At 44.9% G+C, this 17,091-nt stretch overlaps 1 protein-coding gene across 1 annotated transcript in view; it reads left to right on the top strand.

Moving 5' to 3' along the window:
* Nucleotides 1-17,091, top strand: part of Spn (protein phosphatase 1 regulatory subunit spinophilin) — a 78,453-nt gene that overhangs the window by 22,530 nt on the left and 38,832 nt on the right. The window contains 5 exon segments of the mRNA XM_077687496.1: nucleotides 2,741-3,010; nucleotides 3,420-3,744; nucleotides 8,432-8,573; nucleotides 13,475-13,716; nucleotides 15,386-15,453. Coding sequence (XP_077543622.1) covers nucleotides 2,741-3,010; nucleotides 3,420-3,744; nucleotides 8,432-8,573; nucleotides 13,475-13,716; nucleotides 15,386-15,453 — 1,047 coding nt within the window.

The raw sequence follows: 17,091 nt of genomic DNA, 5'->3' as shown, positions 1-17,091 counted from the left end.
AGCCAATTATATCATTTTTTAGGCTTCAAAATTTGGTGTCAGTACTCCTTTAAAATCACTCCTTCTAGGCAGACAACATCTACTGTGTCCAAGAAAAAAAAATTGTCATGTGGCCAAAGATGACACCCGGTTGTTCAAGGAATAAAGTTTATTCGAGCAAACTTGTGTCCCTCAATAAACTTAAAGAAAAACAAAAGGACAATTGAATGCTGCGCTGTTTGTTCGGGACGCATTTATCTCTGGGATGCGAATGTTTCTGGTAACGCAGATTTAGATTGAAAGCATTTAAGAACAGTCTGGGGAAGTGACCGCAAAGCAACACGGTTTCCCTATCAAATAAGGTTGCCTGTGCTGCGTACAAAAGAAAGGGAAGAAAACATGCGCTTCATTTCAAAACACATAAGTAAACAAAACAGAAGGCATGGTTTACAGCAATATCACAAAATCGGAATTTCAGTTCTGACAAATTTGTATAGGTGCAGCTATGCACAATTCTCACTTGATGATTTTAATCACTGTGCCACGAACCACCATGCTGAGTGTTGCAGTATAGTTAGCAAGAGGCGTGTGCTTGAATTGATTTGATTTTAGCATTCTTAGGAGCTAAACTGGGCATTTCTCCTGAATGTGGGAGGAGTAAGCAGCCTCTGCTTTCATGCTGTTAGCTGATACTGATTTGTACAACACTCAGGCTTCAAATGGTCTCTGGCATTTGCTGTGAAGTCACATTAAATATACATGCCACAACGTTTCTCCTAATGAAAAGAATAAGAAGAAACAATGCATTTCTGTCAATCACACTGTAAATGTAAATACTGATTTAGAGCAGGAAATGCAAGCAAAAGGTGTGTACACACTGCTGACGGTAGCTTTGTTCACAGCAGTAACAGGGCTTCCCGCTGCTAGGTGTTGTCACAAGTGAATAAAACTTGAATTGACCCGCAGTGGTGGCTCAGTGGCTATGGCATGTGCTGCTGAGCCCAACGACGCGGGTTCGATTCCTGGACGCGGTGGCCACTTTTCTGATGGAAGGCGAAAAGAGAAAATGTCCGTGTGTTTGAGATTTCGGTGCACGTTAAAGATCCCCAGGGGGTCAAAATTAATCCAGAGCCCGCCACTACGGTGCGCCTCATCACCTGTGTAGCGTCGGCGCGTTAAACCCCACAATCAGTCAATTAAACTTGGGATTGATTTTCAATTTCACTGTGCCCAAATTTATGAGGGGGTGTGCTGTTAAATTTTTTTAGCACCCGCATTTTACCTGCATACAGCTAGCAGTAGCAGGGGCAGGCACCCAAAATGAGTTTCTGGAGAAACCCAAAATTTTTGTTAGGTAACAGTTGCATTGACAGAAATGCGTTGTTTTTTCTTTTTCTTTTCATGAGGAGAAATGTTGTGACATGTGTATTTAATATGAATGCTGCTTCATAGGACATGCCAAAGATCATTTGAAGCCTGAGTATTGTACAAACTACAAGCTTGCTTGGGAGTTACTAAACCAAAGCATTTTGGCAAACATGGAATTTCTGTTTCTTTTGCAATTTAAAATCTCCCTGGTCAGAGAGAAAACAAACCAGCTTCTGCTGGTCTATAGTCCACTTTTAATGAGAAGAAAAAACTTGAAAGGCACATATTGATAGCAGACTAATTAGACCTAGTCATGTCAAGGCCAGGCACATTGCTTGCAAAGTAAGTTCTTTCATTGGAGGTAAAACAGGCCCGTTTTCAAGTAAGTTTACTGCAATGCCAAGAAGCCCAGATGTCTCTTTCAGCCTGTTTGATCAATGCCTTACGGCTTTCAGTTACAAGAGCAGCACTGCCAATGTTTTATTAGTGTTATTGCTACCCCTACTACTACTTTGCTTAGTAGTACTAGTAGGAGCCAAAAGGGCAACAGTGTTGAGCTCAGAATGAAGCTTGTCTTTTCTCCAATTAAGTTGTGATAGCATACAGGGTGTAAGGATGCTTAGTGCCTCCTGAGCTGCAGATTCTGGGAACAAGGAAATACTAAATAAATACCGTATTTTGGTTATGACACTGATTCCCCTTCAAAGTGCGCCGATGCACGCCACATTGCAACAGAGGCTGCTTTTTTCAGTGGCTTTAACAAGGGGTGATATTGTGTGGGAAGGCTGTTTGTTTATACCCCGGACATCGAATATAGCATCTTACAGACATATAGTTTGTGGGGATTATGACCCATCTGCGAATGCCCTCGGGTTAGCTCTTACGCCAGAGCATGGCCTCTTTGATGGGGCATTCCCTTCAAATACAGATGGCACTCAGTGGTTGTAGTAAATGGTTTGGAGCTTTCAAAGCTGAGCTCAAGACAATGGGGTCAGAGGCCTTAACAGACTTAATCTGAGCAGCAGCAGCCATTTTTCTGGAGGAGGCAAAAAGGAAAAGTCGTGAGATTTTGGCGCACAAAATGAACTTGAAGCAGTTTAAAGTAGCTTAGCCGTTGATGTGACAGGCAATTTTGAATTTCATGATCATGATGTAGTTTTTGTGAAAGCTAAATAGATGAAAGCTAAGATGATGAAAGATAGATGAAAGCTAAGTTTTGTGAAAGCTAAATAGATGAGCAATGCCCTGCATTTAAATTGCATTGATTGGCTTTACGCACAGTTGAAGACGTAACCACCTTTCCACAAGGAAAGAAGAGCCTGGGTCATGTGAGGCTTAAGCAAGGAACGTGGCAACACCAATGGTGGGGCACCCCGTTCTCCCGTGCTCGCAGGTTCCTGATTGGGCGTGAGCGGGACTCCACCAACAGCGAGATAGCGCAGCTGATCTACCAGTCGATTCAGGCAGACAGGGAACGGGAGGCCCGGCTCAAGGGTGCCCAGGACGCGACGGGGCCCGGGGGTGGGCTGGACTCCCTCGCTTCGACTCCTGACGACGAGGTGGATGCTCCCGGCACGGGCTTCGAGCTGTCCAACGACAGCAGCGACTCCCTCTCCCCGGACGCCGACCCCGACAACATGCGGCTGCGCTTCAAGGAAACACAGTCAGTGCACACGGTGCCTTTCGTTGGGGGGCTGCCCTGTAACGGGGAGCAACTGTGCGCACCCGAGGGCAACAGGCAGTCGGTTGCATGCTCCTTACTGGGGTACAGAGGGCAGAAAACATCCAAGCTTTACAGACTGCATGTGGCATTGTCCCATGTACATTTTAACTGGCACACAGTTTGTTGGGCTATTTTAATTAATTTTGGGGCAATCTGAATGCAATTTCAGAGTCTTAGCCAGGTTTTTGTTCTTGTTTGTAGCTTTTTTTGTGTGCATGAGGATCAGCTCCGTTTGGCAATGTGTCAGGAGAAACAAAAAATTGATTTTTCCCATCGAGAAGTTAGGCATGAATGTCCCCCCTTCCCCAATGTTGTCCTTCATCGTATGTGTGCATATACTCGTGCACAGGTACCGGCTGGCCGTGGCCGAGGCGGAGGCCCGGTCGGCACGCGAGCGCCTGTCGCTGGCCGAGGGCGAGCGGCGGGAGCTGGGCCGACTGCTGGAGGGGGCCCAGGCGCGGCTGCAGGAGGCTGAGGCGGCGCAGCGCCAGGTGGCGCAGGAGCTGCGCGAGCGGCTGGCCGCCCTGGAGGCCAAGTACGCGCGCGCCAAGCGCCTCCTGCGCGAGCTACAGCAGCGGGCGCACGAGGCCCGCCAACGCGAGGAGTTCCACCTGCACCAGCTGCACGAGAAGGACCACGAGTACAACGCGCTCGTCAAGGCCCTCAAGGACAGGGTACGCCCACTGGAAAGCTTTAGGGTTCGCCATACGTTGGCATGCTGAGATTTTTGTGTGTTTTATTTGTTCCATCCTAATTCCTCCCAATTTTTACCGAGACCATTGGCAACTGAGCTGAGCTTCACTTGTTATCGCTTTTGGCATCCTCGTACTGCAACATACCTTACACGTTTGTGTAAGGGCCACACCTATTGATTCAGGTCACAAAAATAACGAAAAGGAAAAAAGCAGGATCCTGGTGAGGAATGCTCTAGAGGTGGGAAGCTAATTTGGACAGATGTTTTGCACTGATTGCCTAAGGGTCGCTTAGTTTAGCGTGGTGGAGTGAGTAGTGGAGGGATTAGCACGACGATGCAAGAGACCACAATTGGGACTAGTGTGGACTGCAGCCGAGATGACTAGCATGCTGGTGTAGTTGTGACAGGGGCTGAAACAGTGGGACTTTTGAAATTACAGTTGTTTTGAAATTGCAATACAGTCAAATACTGCTAGAACAAAATTGACAGAATGTGCGAAAATTTTCATTGGAGCCGAAATTCGTTCAGGTGAAATGTTGCCCTGCGTTCAGGGCAATAAAAATAGCCCTGTATATTATCTGCATCATTGACCACATAATGCAATGCTTAGTGTAAAAAGCACGTTACAAGGGGGGGGCGGGGGGGGGGGGGGGGGGTGTAGTTGCATTTTGTTTGAATTATCAGAAGTTTTCATAAATATCACTCGGGGCAACATAACTTGTTTTGTAATGAAACATTCACATGTATTTATTAATACAATATTCACATACGCATACTGTTGTGCTATTCACGCTTTGAAAAAAAATCATGAATAGGTGACTGCATTGTCTTTAAATGAGAATTCAAAACAAAGTTTTCGATGCCAGCAAGTGCATCCAGTTTATTGCGACAGTTTTCTGCACTGGTCAAGAACTTGTGGATCCCAGCAATGTGCTGAAAGGATGCAAATGTCCACCTAGAAGCGCCAAATTGAGCACATACTTTCTCGGCAAGGACAAGCAAAAAGTACGAATTACTGAATTTGCACAATGGAGAGGTTTGAATTTTAAGCGGATTTAAAACACATTGAAAACATCACAGGCCAACCAAAATTTAAAAGTTTGTTTGAATTAACCGAAAATTTGAATTATCTGAATTTGAATTATTGCGGGTATACTGTATTTGCATTGTCATCACATGATTTTAAAAAATTGCATAGTACGTTTACAACACAAGAACATACCAAAGACTCATTGTGTCTACATGGCCCTATGCAATTGAAATTCCCAAACCAAGAGTAGAATTCTATGTACCGTATTTTCCGGTGTATAAGTCGCGTTTTTTTCTGAAATTTTCGTTGGTGCGTCTTATCCACCGGTGCGACTTATGTATGGAATAAATCCGGTTCGCGGCGGCCACGCGTGGCCAGCGCACGTTGAGACACAGCTCTATGGTCTAAATGAATCCGAAGCCAACCGCTACGGCGTTTCTCATAGCCCATATGTCGCTTCAGGACGTTAAACCAAAGAATTTGCAACTTTTCTAGTCAAAAACAATCATAATGGCCTGCAACCATGCCTGCAACAACCGCGCGTCACTTTCTGCCATGCGCAGTAACTACATTTCAGAATAAATTCAAAGTAACATCAAACTAGGTTTCAAAAACAAAATGCAGCTTATAAATTATTACAAAGTTACTCTGAAGGAGGTAAACGTGCTGCTAATTTTTAAAATGACAGCTTGCTGATATTTTTCGAATTCGGGCCGCCTATGTTCGCGTCACTTCCGTCCGCCATGACACTTTTATTGCGTGGATTTACGACAGCACGCAAGACACGCGCGACGTTTGGAGAGGTGGCCAAGTGGGTCTGCGACTCTTGGGACTCCATTTCTACAAAAACAGTTGTAGCCGGGTTGATAAAGGCCAGAGTAATCCGGTCCGCGAGTGGTGATGATGTTGGCGAAGAAGACATCAGTGAGTCGGAGGGCGATAGCGATACGCCGGCGGAACTCCCACTTGAAGTTGCTGAATTATTTGTTAGCGAGTCTGCAGAAGAAGGCTTTGGTGGTTTTGTCTAAACACCGTCTAAGTACACGCCATCTGTGTGTATCAATAAATCCTTTTTGAGAAGTTAGTTCTGGCTAGACTTTGGATGGTATATGCACGTCTAGCCCTCCTTACCGAGGGGTGCGTTCATAGGCGGCGGCTGCAGCAACCACGTACTTTCGCCGCACTTTCTAACGATCTGTTTCACTGAGTTTACCTAATTAACAAGTGCGTCTTGTATACCGGTGCGTCTTATACACCGGTGCGACTTATATACGTTTCTTTTCGGAAAAACTGTCATTTTGAGGGGGGTGCGACTTATACAAAGGTCTTATAGACCGGAAAATACGGTAGCTGAATTCATCTTGGTCTGTGCAAAGGCATGCCTTGGTGATAAAATGAGACAACTAGAGAGGTGTTTAGGAAGTTGGTGTCAAATGTGTGGTATTAAGTAAAAATGAGGAATAATAATTCTGGTTTAAAACATAACATAACAAAACAGTCAGAACGTCCAATTCTATCTACAGGATACAAACACAGTACAATTGAATAAGCTACAATTGGCCGACAGGTTTTCATAGTTGTGTGTTCGATAGTTACATAAATAGCGGAATATGTGGCCCGTCTTATTGTCATCGGGGGACCGTCCTGAGAGGGAAAAGTAGGTACCACTTAACTTGAGCCAAGGCCTTGGGTCTGAGCAGGCCTTGAGCCTGTTCAGTGCTCTAACTTGTACTAATGAATAAGATAAAGCTCGTCAATGTTAGACAAATATGGTATAATTTGTTTTAAATTACTTTTATTAAATTGGTGAGCAGCTGTTTAACACAATCATACTGTTCCCCTAGAAGCCCATGTTTTCAGCAGTGTGGCGTATGCTAAATTTCACACATTTTCCCCTGGGAACTCACTATTCACAAGAAATGTGGGAAACCCAACATGGTCTTCTCAGTGGCCACACGTGGTATAACCTGTTTAAAGGTGCGTGTCCAAGAACATAAGCCCAGTAATTGGAAGTAGGGAGCGACTAAGCATTCCCACACATCTTCACTACCTCGTCACAAACTATCTGTTGTTTAGATGGGAAACTCTGCTAGTTTACAGAGTTGCCATAGCAGGAAAACAAAGTACAGTGTTCAAACACAAGTTGAGAACAGCTTCACGAAACTGTTCAAGGGAACCATGGAAAATTTGCCAATGTCTGCTTTGCAGTCAAACAGTACAAGATACGTGTGTCCCAGAACGGTAATCCTTTTATCTTGAAAAAGGTAGCATGTTAGTTGCTCTTTCGTCTGCTTTGGGATGAAGCGGGTCACTTGTTATCTGCAAGAATTTGATGGCCTCCGATTGGCGCAAAGATCGGATGCATAGCGTCGGAGCTGTGCAGGCCTGTGACCTTTGTGCTGATTAGCTCTTGCAGGTCCTGCCTGCTTTGGGTGGATGCAGGAGCAAGGCAGAGTTGGGCTTAGGTATCACTTGAGAGAGGTTGGTGCTGGTGGGGACTTTTTTTTTTTTACAACGAAGGCAAAAAGTCCACTTTTAGCATAACTTTGCTGTGCAGCTCTACTTCTGCAGCTGTCACAGTCTTCGCCTCGGGGAACTGTTTTGTCACCAGAATTCCAGTAGTCTCTTTGTCACCTCAACGTCCCCTGTTGCCTTTGTGGAAACCGAGGGCGCTGGGCAGCAGTGTCGTGCAAGTGTTCGGTGATGTGCCGGGGCACTTGATCATGCGTTGCGAGGTTTCGGTGTGGTTGCAAAAAGTGTCTGGAGCTCGCTTTGCAGCTGCACTCTGCAGCACGCCACCACTATCCTTCACCAACAGGCTGCTGCTCTATGAGTTGGCGTACAAGCACTATCGACTACTCGTGCATGCGGCCACGGTTGCCTCGTAATGTTAGGTACAATGCTGGTGTGTTCCCAGTTCTAAGGTGCATGTGGGTTGGGAAGGTATTGGGTATACATTTGTCCATGTGACGTAACTTTTGGGACGTTTATTACGTTATGCCAATGCATGGTACCAACATTCTTTGTAACTTCAAGTTTAAATTCTCTCCTGAATTTACGTTGTACCAATTTTCATCGTTTATAAATACCACAGGGGGCAAATTTCCTCTCCGAGTCTGGATTTATGTTCAGAGAAAAGATATCTTTACTGTAGTGTTTATAGGGTAGCACTGAATAAGCTCCTCATGCATTTTTATTTATTTATTTCAAGAAACAGAAATAACATCACGAATAAGGACACTAAATGCTGCATCAGTTGTACTTTCAACAGTACCTTACGGCTGGCGTCATGAAACAGCAGCAAAAGCGCTCCCTTTTTACATATATATTTGCTATATTTTGCTACAAATATGGCTTGATCACATTGGCTTGAGGGTAGTACTGCGCATTAGTTTAAGTTGTCTTGACTAGGCACTTTCCTAGCTAGACTTGGGGCTAGTTGCGGGAGCTGGGTATTGTTAGCAATCATTGTTTTGTTGACATTTCTATGTTGTGGCTGGCGCCATGAATACGGAGCACAGTGTTTGTAGCCTTTACCTGGGCACAGTTTTGTTCTCTGATGTTTTCTCCACGGCATGCTGTAGGTGCTTGTTACCTTTCCTGGATGGATGGTATGACCCTTTGGTACCTCATGCAGGTCATCTTGCTTGAGAACTGCCTGACTGAAACCCAGAAAGCAGCTGGTGTACCGGTGCAGCTTCCATACGACAACACCATGAAGCTTCTCACTCCTCAGATGAAAAAGAGGAGGCCGCCGCCCCCTGCGGTTCCTCTCTCAGGTTAGTGCTTCTGTGGCGTAGTTTTTGATGGGCACATCTTGGTCAATGGGAAGATTTGAGACCACCAATTGCTTCAACAGAGTTGTACCTGTAGTGAAACCCTGGCGATACGATCACGGCTGGTATTAATTTCAGGGTGATACGAATTCGTACAACTCCCCAGCCGAAGTGCCCTGTATATGGTGAGCCGCATTTCGGGTGTTCCGAATGATCACACGTGCTAGTACGGGTGTTGTGGATGAGCGAACCGTGACCGCCGGCAAGAAAATGGCGAGGGGACCACACGAAAAAGCTCCCCTCCCGGGTGCACTGAGACGGATTCTCTTTTTCGCTGCTGCTGATCACGCCGTTTGTGTAGCTAACAAAAAAAGCAGAGAGAGGGAGGGAGCCATGGGAGGTTTCCAAGTTTGGAATATGGGGAAGGCCAATAGAAGGCAGCCGTCTGAGCCACATGCTCCACAGCGCGAGCACCCCCCTTGAGGTTTTACTGTACAGCTTGGCTGGTGCACTATAAACAGAAAGGTTGCATCATGTTGTTTCCAAGGCACATGACGTTAAAGGGACACTGAAGTGATTTGTAAACAATGCGGGATTTCGAGCGCAAATTGTAGTCCGGAGTCCCTAGGCCCTGTTTCGACCACTCTGAGCGCGTTTACGCAAATTTATTTAGTAGAAAAATCAATTCGAAAATGCTGTCCTCCTCTCTGCACTCTCGCCCATTTTCTTTGGCGTTTTCGTGTGGTGTCAGCAGGAGAGGAGCTGGCAATTGGCTGCGCTACTGCACGGCTCGCCGACCTTCCGCGACCGAGTCAGTCGGCCCAACGTTTAGTCCGCCGGCCGCCGACGGGTCATGGCAATTCGCTCGATCAGTTGAAACTAAGCCACAACACGTTTGTGAATGGAAGAATGTGCCTTTCTTTACTTCGTTAGTTTGTACTCTGTATCTAGCTCCAAGTCAAGGTCGCTTCACACAAGCGCTGCACAAGCGCACATGCGACGCTTCGCTGACTGGTACGCCAGTAGGAAAATATAAGGCCTCTTGAAGGGGTAGAAGAGTCAGCGAAGTCAATATAGGTACTAAGGAAATAAAATCAACTGATATTTTTACCGTACAGCGTAAAGTAGGGTGCGGGAAGCACTTTTTGCGCTGGGCGAACAAGCACAGCGGTCAGCAGCACGACTACGCATCTGCGAACGCTTTTCCGTCTAAGAAATGCAATTGCTAGACGTGAGCTATTGTGGAAACTCGGGGGACACTTACTGCGCGAGCGCAATACAACAAATAGTCACCTAAGCTGCTTGAAATACTAAAACTAAATAAAAGTGTAAACTGATTATACATTATATACCTTATATTTCCAACGTCGGCAGCGCTTTCGCCCGTGGCCGTGTGGTTTGGAGCGCTAGGTATGTCATCACAAGTGTTTTGCCCGTCACCAAGTTCGAATCCCTGCCGGTATAAGCTTTTTTTTTTTTATAAGGTAACTTTTTTGTTTTTCGCCGATGTTTTCTGTACTGAATTCACCTTTTTTTGGGCAGTAACGTTCACTGCTCCACGAACTAGTTCACAGAGCGCGCGCAGGCTGACACTGGCGCGCTAGCGAGTTCCGTTGGCGTGCTGTTGCCATAAGCACCGACTGCTTGCAGGCAGTGGGCACAGGCCAGAATCAGCAGACCCCTCGCCTGGTGGGAACACGCTTTTTACGATACAGGCATGAGTGAGGCAAGCTCCTATGGGGGAAAAGCGCATGCATTTGTGCGTCTGCGGGGACGCGGAGGGCGTTCATGCCCTGCGTAGGCCTCGGCTAGTGAATGCTACGATTCCAAGCCGTCCTGGGAGGCTTATCTTATGCATTTTACAGCCAACAACATGGCAGAAGCGCGGTACTACGATTACTGGGATATTGAGAATGCCCATCCAACGACGCCATCGGATGTCAAACATGTTGTTTTACAGAACCGAAACCGAAACTTGTTTGATGGCTAACCTTGGGCATCGTCCAAACGCGGTGCCCCCTCCTCTCAACGTCACAGCTTAGTTGCTGCGGCCGCCGCAAACCGCGCATGGTAGTTTTTCTTCTTTCGCGCTTTGTAAAATAATTACCGATTTGTCAACCGAATAAACGATGGAAAGTGTGCTAATTTAAGCCAGTCTACGCAGTGCAAGCAAAAACAGGAGCTTGAAAAATTCACTTCAGGGTCCCTTTAAGGGGTCGCATGACTGAAAATTATTGCATATTGCTCTGCAGCTTTCGTGTTGTAGCTCGCTTTTTCTGGGACCGTCTGCCAATTTATTGTAACGATGCAGGATCTGAAAGGTGTTGTATTTGTACACGCAGAAAGTGCCTTGTATCGTGCTTTTAAAAAACTCACAGCTCACAACTTTGCACAGGAATTGCTGTTTCCTGAGCAACATCTGGAATCGTCCATATCTTAGAGGCTGCCTTTGCAACCTATAACTGATAGTTATGAATTCATTGATATTTTGATAAACAACTGTAGTTTGCCAACCTGAAGTAGTGCTGCTCTGTGAATTTCAGATTTACTGTTCAAGGAAATTTGGAAAGAAAGAAAAAAAAAAGGCATGCTGTAAACAGAAAAGGCTGTTAGTGTTTATTCCTTTTGGTTGAGGTTGTAGCTCATTGCTACTTATTATTACACCGCTATTAGCCCTTTGTCTAGTGGGTTCAAAAATGATAAATTATTGACTTCGTACCTTTGATTTTTTTTTGCTTTAATTCTGGTTGGTTTCAAACAGCAAGAGCAAAAGACGATCAATGGACACCTTATATCAGGGATATTATTAAAATTGCAATGCAGGATAATCTTCACTGCATGGCAGAGCATCCTTGAAGTATATATAGATCTATTTCTAGCTTCTGAATTTTCCTGTGATGAGTAATGATTGCTAGGAAGTTTAGTTTTTCTGCTGCCAGCTCTTTAAATACTGGAAACCATGCATGGTATTTGGAACTGTCTGTAACCAGTGAAGAAGCAGATCTCATTCACAGTGAACCTAACTATTACATTGCACTGTTCTCACCTGGCCCAACTCAAGCCAAGCAAAAACTGCATGGTGTAACGGTTAGGTTCACTGTGAATGAGATCTGTTTCTTCACCGGTTACAGACAGTTCCAAATACCATGCATGGTTTCCATCCTCTATCATGGTTTCCTTGATGCCAGGCAAGGCCTTATAAAGAAACCTCCAAGGTGTTGGTGAGGGTTTTTTTATGTCTTTTGGCGCCGCCGAAAGTCGATTAGCTGATGCGTAGTCGTCGTCAGAGTTCGGTATTTAGAGGAGAGCTGCACAAGTGTTCTCCCCCCTCCCCCCTTCCCCCCACCTGGGGCGCAGTTGTTACCTAAGAGGAGGATGTCATTTTTAAACCCCAGTTGCTGCCAGCATTGAAAGTGCTTTCAGTGCGTGTGTTAATTTGTCGTTACTACGCCACCTGTTGGTGCCAGAGAGAATTGAAGGGGGAGCATCGAGGCGGCTAGACTGCTGCACTGCAGGAGCACGATCCTCAAAGGGGACGGTCCCTGCTTGTCTTCGGGGGTGCGGCTCAAACGGTGTGGGCTAGCCCAGCTTGTCTGCGGGCTAAGTAACTTTGGAGCTAAATTACACTGGAGGCTGAATAACTTTTTTGCTTGAACTGAAATCGAAACCTTTCAAAGTTTTTCTGGCTTTTGTTTCATGACAAACCAGGCTTAGTCTGTTAACTAAAAAGTAAATAATTAATATTGTCTTTCATTTTGCTTCACGAAGGTGTTGTTAGTTTTGACTCAAATTGGTCATGTGGTTGTGCCGTTTAAGTGTGCCGTCTAAGGCGTGAAAGTGGCCTGCATTTGTAACAACATTGGTTGCTCTTTGCTGGTCTCTAAAAAACTTAGCTAGTTGTCTAATTGGCTGATTTATACCCTGGTATTCTGAATCCCTCCTCCACTCGAGCCTTCAAGAGAGAAGATCCTTGAAATCCATATTGCCATGCATAAGCATTGTTGAATCCTCCCCTATGCAGTGTGAAGGGAGAAAATGGAGTGGAGAAGGCACTCAGAATATGGCCCATAGTCTCTTTCCTCTGAAAGTGCTAGTTTAAACATCCTACTGTATCTGATGAAATACAAACAAGATGCTGATCACGCAAGTCGGCAGTTGTTGGCAGAGCTGGTGACAGTGATGCCAGAGAAAGTTCTGGCGCCTTTTATTTATTTATTTCAGGGGTACTGCCAGCCTGTTGTAAAAAGGCCTTGGGCAGGAGCTGGCAAAACAGAGGAAAGAATGTGCGAAAATGTACATCATACATACATAGATGGGATCAAAATCCGCAAAGCAACATTTGCAAATAGGAGATTTCTTGGCAAGGCAATGGCAAGTTTACAATGACAAGAAGCTTGCAGTGAAAATTCTAATTTTATGGTGTGTGGAGTATGTGAGCAGTAATGCATTTACTTGAAATTCATTGCCAATGGAGTTGGTTGCATTTTAGTTTTGAAAGACAATATACAGGATGCTTTTGCTTGGGTTACCGCTTTTTAGGGTATGTTGCTGCTGCAGAAAGCCCTGCAATCAATTATAGGCTGTTTTTTGCAACCAGCAGTTACAATAGAAGGGATTGCATGAAACACCAGCTTTAAGAATCTCTTTAATACCACTGCAGATCAACTGACCAGTAGGGATGCCTATTGTTGCATGTTAGAAATGGCTGGGTTTAGTGCAGGGGCACTAAAATAAATTCAGCGTGCAAAACACACCGCCAAACTTTGACAAGAAAAGAAAAACTTCATATAACATCAGCTCGGGAGTATTTTTTTTTCTTTTTTGACACTCATAGAAGTGGACGAGCCTTAAAAAAAACTAGACTCGCACTTTAATAATCGAAATTTAATTTTTATCTTGTGCAGAGCTGGACAGCGATGACTGCCTGCGGTGTGAACTGAGTCCCGATGAAGTTTCTGGCGATCACCGGAGATCGACGGTGGAGCGGCGTGGAGCGGGCGATGCATTTGACCGAGCAGTACCTCACACCGAGCTTCTGGACTCGACTGCTGCCAAAGCTAAGGCAGAGCTGGCTGCCAAAGGCAGCCTTGCGAACCGACAGCCCCCTACCGTGTCGGCTCTCAAGAAGCAAAGCGCTGACCTGGCTGTGAGATGTTTTGCCCTCTCTTTCCCTTCGGCTTCCACCGGGTGCCTTTGCTGTGATTGCTCGAAGGGCTTGTTTGTTGTGAGAGGTCACATTATTAGTATTTGCTTTGATATATATTGTGTGAGGGGAAGGCATTTCAGCTTCACAATTGAGGGCTTGCCAAATTATACCTGCTAGATTCAGTAAGACGGAAAATGAGGTCCTCCTTCAGGGTTGTTTGGAAGCAGGTGAGTTATGAGACAATTGCCTTCCAATTGGGAATGAACAACGATGATGCATGGGCAGAAAGGATAATTGACAGTGCTCCCTGTGGATATGTTGACTTTGGCCCCGAGGCATGCAATGACACTGATGCCCCCTTGTCAATGTCAGTGCATGTCTTGGGGACAAAGTCAACATATCCAGTGCAGCGTCCCCGAGGGATGCACTGACACTGATTGATGTCACATGTGAAAACAAGTGCATTAAAAACCTACATCGTGAAAGCTGCTTGGTTGGTGCCGAATTTTTGAAATTGTGGATTGCAATTCAAAAAAAGCTTTTTTTACGAATATTCTAGTTTCCATCAGGGACATGAAACTCCCACAGCGATGCTATAGAGCACATGTGATCTTGCGCAGCTCAGTTAAGTAAATGTCTCCACCTGTGAGAATTTTGTTAATGCGATTAGTATTAATGGAGTTATCGCATATCAAAAAAGCACTTTTTTTTTTCCCCCCCTTTCTATCGCATCACTTACAATGCTTTATAAGTTACGGCGTGTGCTGACTGAGGATGAGAACTGGCGTGAGGTTGTACATGCCTCTGTACAACTTCCAGTTTCCACCTTAGTTTCACAAATGCACAACTTCCAGTTTCCACCTTAGTATCACAGATGTTTCACTAAAGCTTCTCGGGATTCTCCAGTGCCATCTCATGATATGGCTGTAGCAATTAATGAATCCATTAATGGGGCCAGCACTACAAGCTCTTGAAATGTATTACAGGCACGAAACCGCATGACTGTACACGTAAGTTTATTTACCGTGTTCGAAACGGGTTTTAGGAGCCCTTTATGCATGCATATTGAAACATTTTTATAACTGTTTGAAAAAATGTGCGAGCAGTGTGTCTTGTTGGTGACTGAGCATTAGAAATGGCTGCGTGAAATAGATTCTTTGGGCCTCACTGCAAGAGGAGAGGGCAGGCTTCATTCCCAGCGGTTTCATATCCTAGATGCTGCTGGGGCTTAAAAAGCACAGAAACAATGCCTACTTATGACAGGATGCACATTGTGTATTCTAACTGGTGAACAGCATTGCAACACTGCAGTGCAGACCCATGTTTTTACGGATACTGTCAGAGCTGTCAATAATGAACCCATCAAAAAAGAAAGCAGGGAAGTAATATATGAATCAATATGTGAAGAATTTGTAGCATTTAGCGGCTGTATACTGTAGGACTTGTTTGCTTCTTACATGTAATCATTCAAATCGGTCAAGCAGGCTAAGGAAGTGTAAGAAAACAGAAACAACACCACGACACACTATAAACTGGTTTTCTTTTGTGCACGAGATATTGATTTTATACCTTGCTATGAAAACAGTTTAAAAAGAGGCTGTTTTCACGAAAGCAAATTGTGCGTTTAGTATGTGCTGTAAGTAATTTCAGCATTGTGCTTGTTTTTCAGTCTCCTGATGAGCAGCAGGATCTCAACACATCAATCAACAGCACTGGATCAGAGACATCAATTCACAGGTTTGCATGCGTTGCACCCTTTTTATGGTTGTGTGTGAATGCTGTTCTAGTCGAATGGCTTATGTGAATCTTAACGAGTCAGTCTTAAAAGATTGCTTCGTTAGAACCATACTGACACCACTTTTAACGTAAACTTCGCTCAAATAAGCTACATAATTCAGAAAAGAAGGAAATTGCCACGCGACCGGCTAGCTTGTTTCCCACGACAGAACCTAGGATGTCATATACCCAGCTATGCGATTGGCTGAGGCCGGCAAAAGCAATCGCAAATTAGGCAGGCTTATAAGCTTGCCAAACGAGGTATTTGCGCTTAAATTTAGGGCACATTCTTTTTATAGCAGTACGAACGAACACGTAAACAAAGCAGTTAGTGCGGCACTTTGCCGGCTGACACTGCCTAACACAGCCGTTGGATGCGTTGGACTAGTCTGACACAGCACTGACCAACTGACATAAGCGGCATGGCCACTTACATGATCGTGTTTGTTGAGTAATAGCTTACGTTTTAGGAAACAATTAGTATGAGCCCTAATAAAAATACGGCAGGTATAGAAGTCTGGCCAAAGCAAAGTGCGAACACTGGCACTGCAGCGGTATTGCAGCGCCATCTGTGAAAGGGGGCGATAAACAAGATAACTTAACGGCCGTCTGTGAGATGGTAGCAGCCCCGGTCAGCAGGCTATCTTTAGTTAGTGCGGCACAGGGACACTGAAGACCAACTGAAGTTGGTCTGGACAGACAGATTGGTATCCGCGGAAAACGAATATAACCAGTCTCTGGGGCAGTACCTTAAAGTAATCGCGTGAATAATCATAAAATAAAGCTAACAGTCGATAGTCCAATGCTGCTCACCGTCTGTGCCAGATGTTGCTTGAGCAAGTTGCATCCATCCAAAGGAAGCAAAGTCATGTGCGTCCCTTAACCAGCGCAGTCATAAATTTTTGATAGTTGCTTTGTTATGTCGAATAAAGAAGCCCATTTTTTAGCGAGCAGTGGCAGAGAAAGGAATCTTTTTTTTTTGTGCTTGTGCATGCACTTCACAAATGCCTACCTCCAGTAAAGTTTCCTGCTACAAATTCCAAATAGTACCTTAGTTTTTGACTCTGTGTACCAGAATTTTCCTTTTCAAGAAAGTTTTTTAATTTATAACAATATATTCACGGGCAATATATGGAAAAAAGATGAACTTCTGTTGTGTTATGGGCACTGTATTAATCTTGGTTAGTGAATTTGCAGATACCGTATTTTCCGGTCTATAAGTCGCACTTTTGTATAAGTTGCACCCCCCTCAAAACGGCAGTTTTTCAAAAAAAAAAATTTAACTAGCACTGGTGTATAAGACCCACCAGTGTACAAAACGCACTTGTTAATAAGGTAAACTCATAGAGGATAGGTTCATTAGAAAGTGCGGCGAAAGTACGTGGTTGCGGCGGCCGCCGCCTCTGAATGCATCCCCCAGTAAGCAGTGCTAGACGCGTGCATCTACCGTCCATAGTCTAGACAGAACTAACTTCTCAAAAATGGTTTATTGATACACACAGATGGCACGTACTTCCAGATGGCGTTTAGGCAAAGCCATCGAAGCCTTCTTCCTCCGACTCGCTACAAAAAATTCATTGATTTAAACCATACAGCTGT

Source organism: Haemaphysalis longicornis, unplaced genomic scaffold, assembly GCF_048455015.1.
Source record: "Haemaphysalis longicornis isolate Haplotype H1 unplaced genomic scaffold, Haemaphysalis longicornis Haplotype H1 scaffold_1, whole genome shotgun sequence".
Classification (NCBI taxonomy): domain Eukaryota; kingdom Metazoa; phylum Arthropoda; class Arachnida; order Ixodida; family Ixodidae; genus Haemaphysalis; species Haemaphysalis longicornis.
The sequence above is the reverse complement of the archived record's forward strand: the minus strand, read 5'-3'. Positions and strand labels throughout refer to the sequence as shown.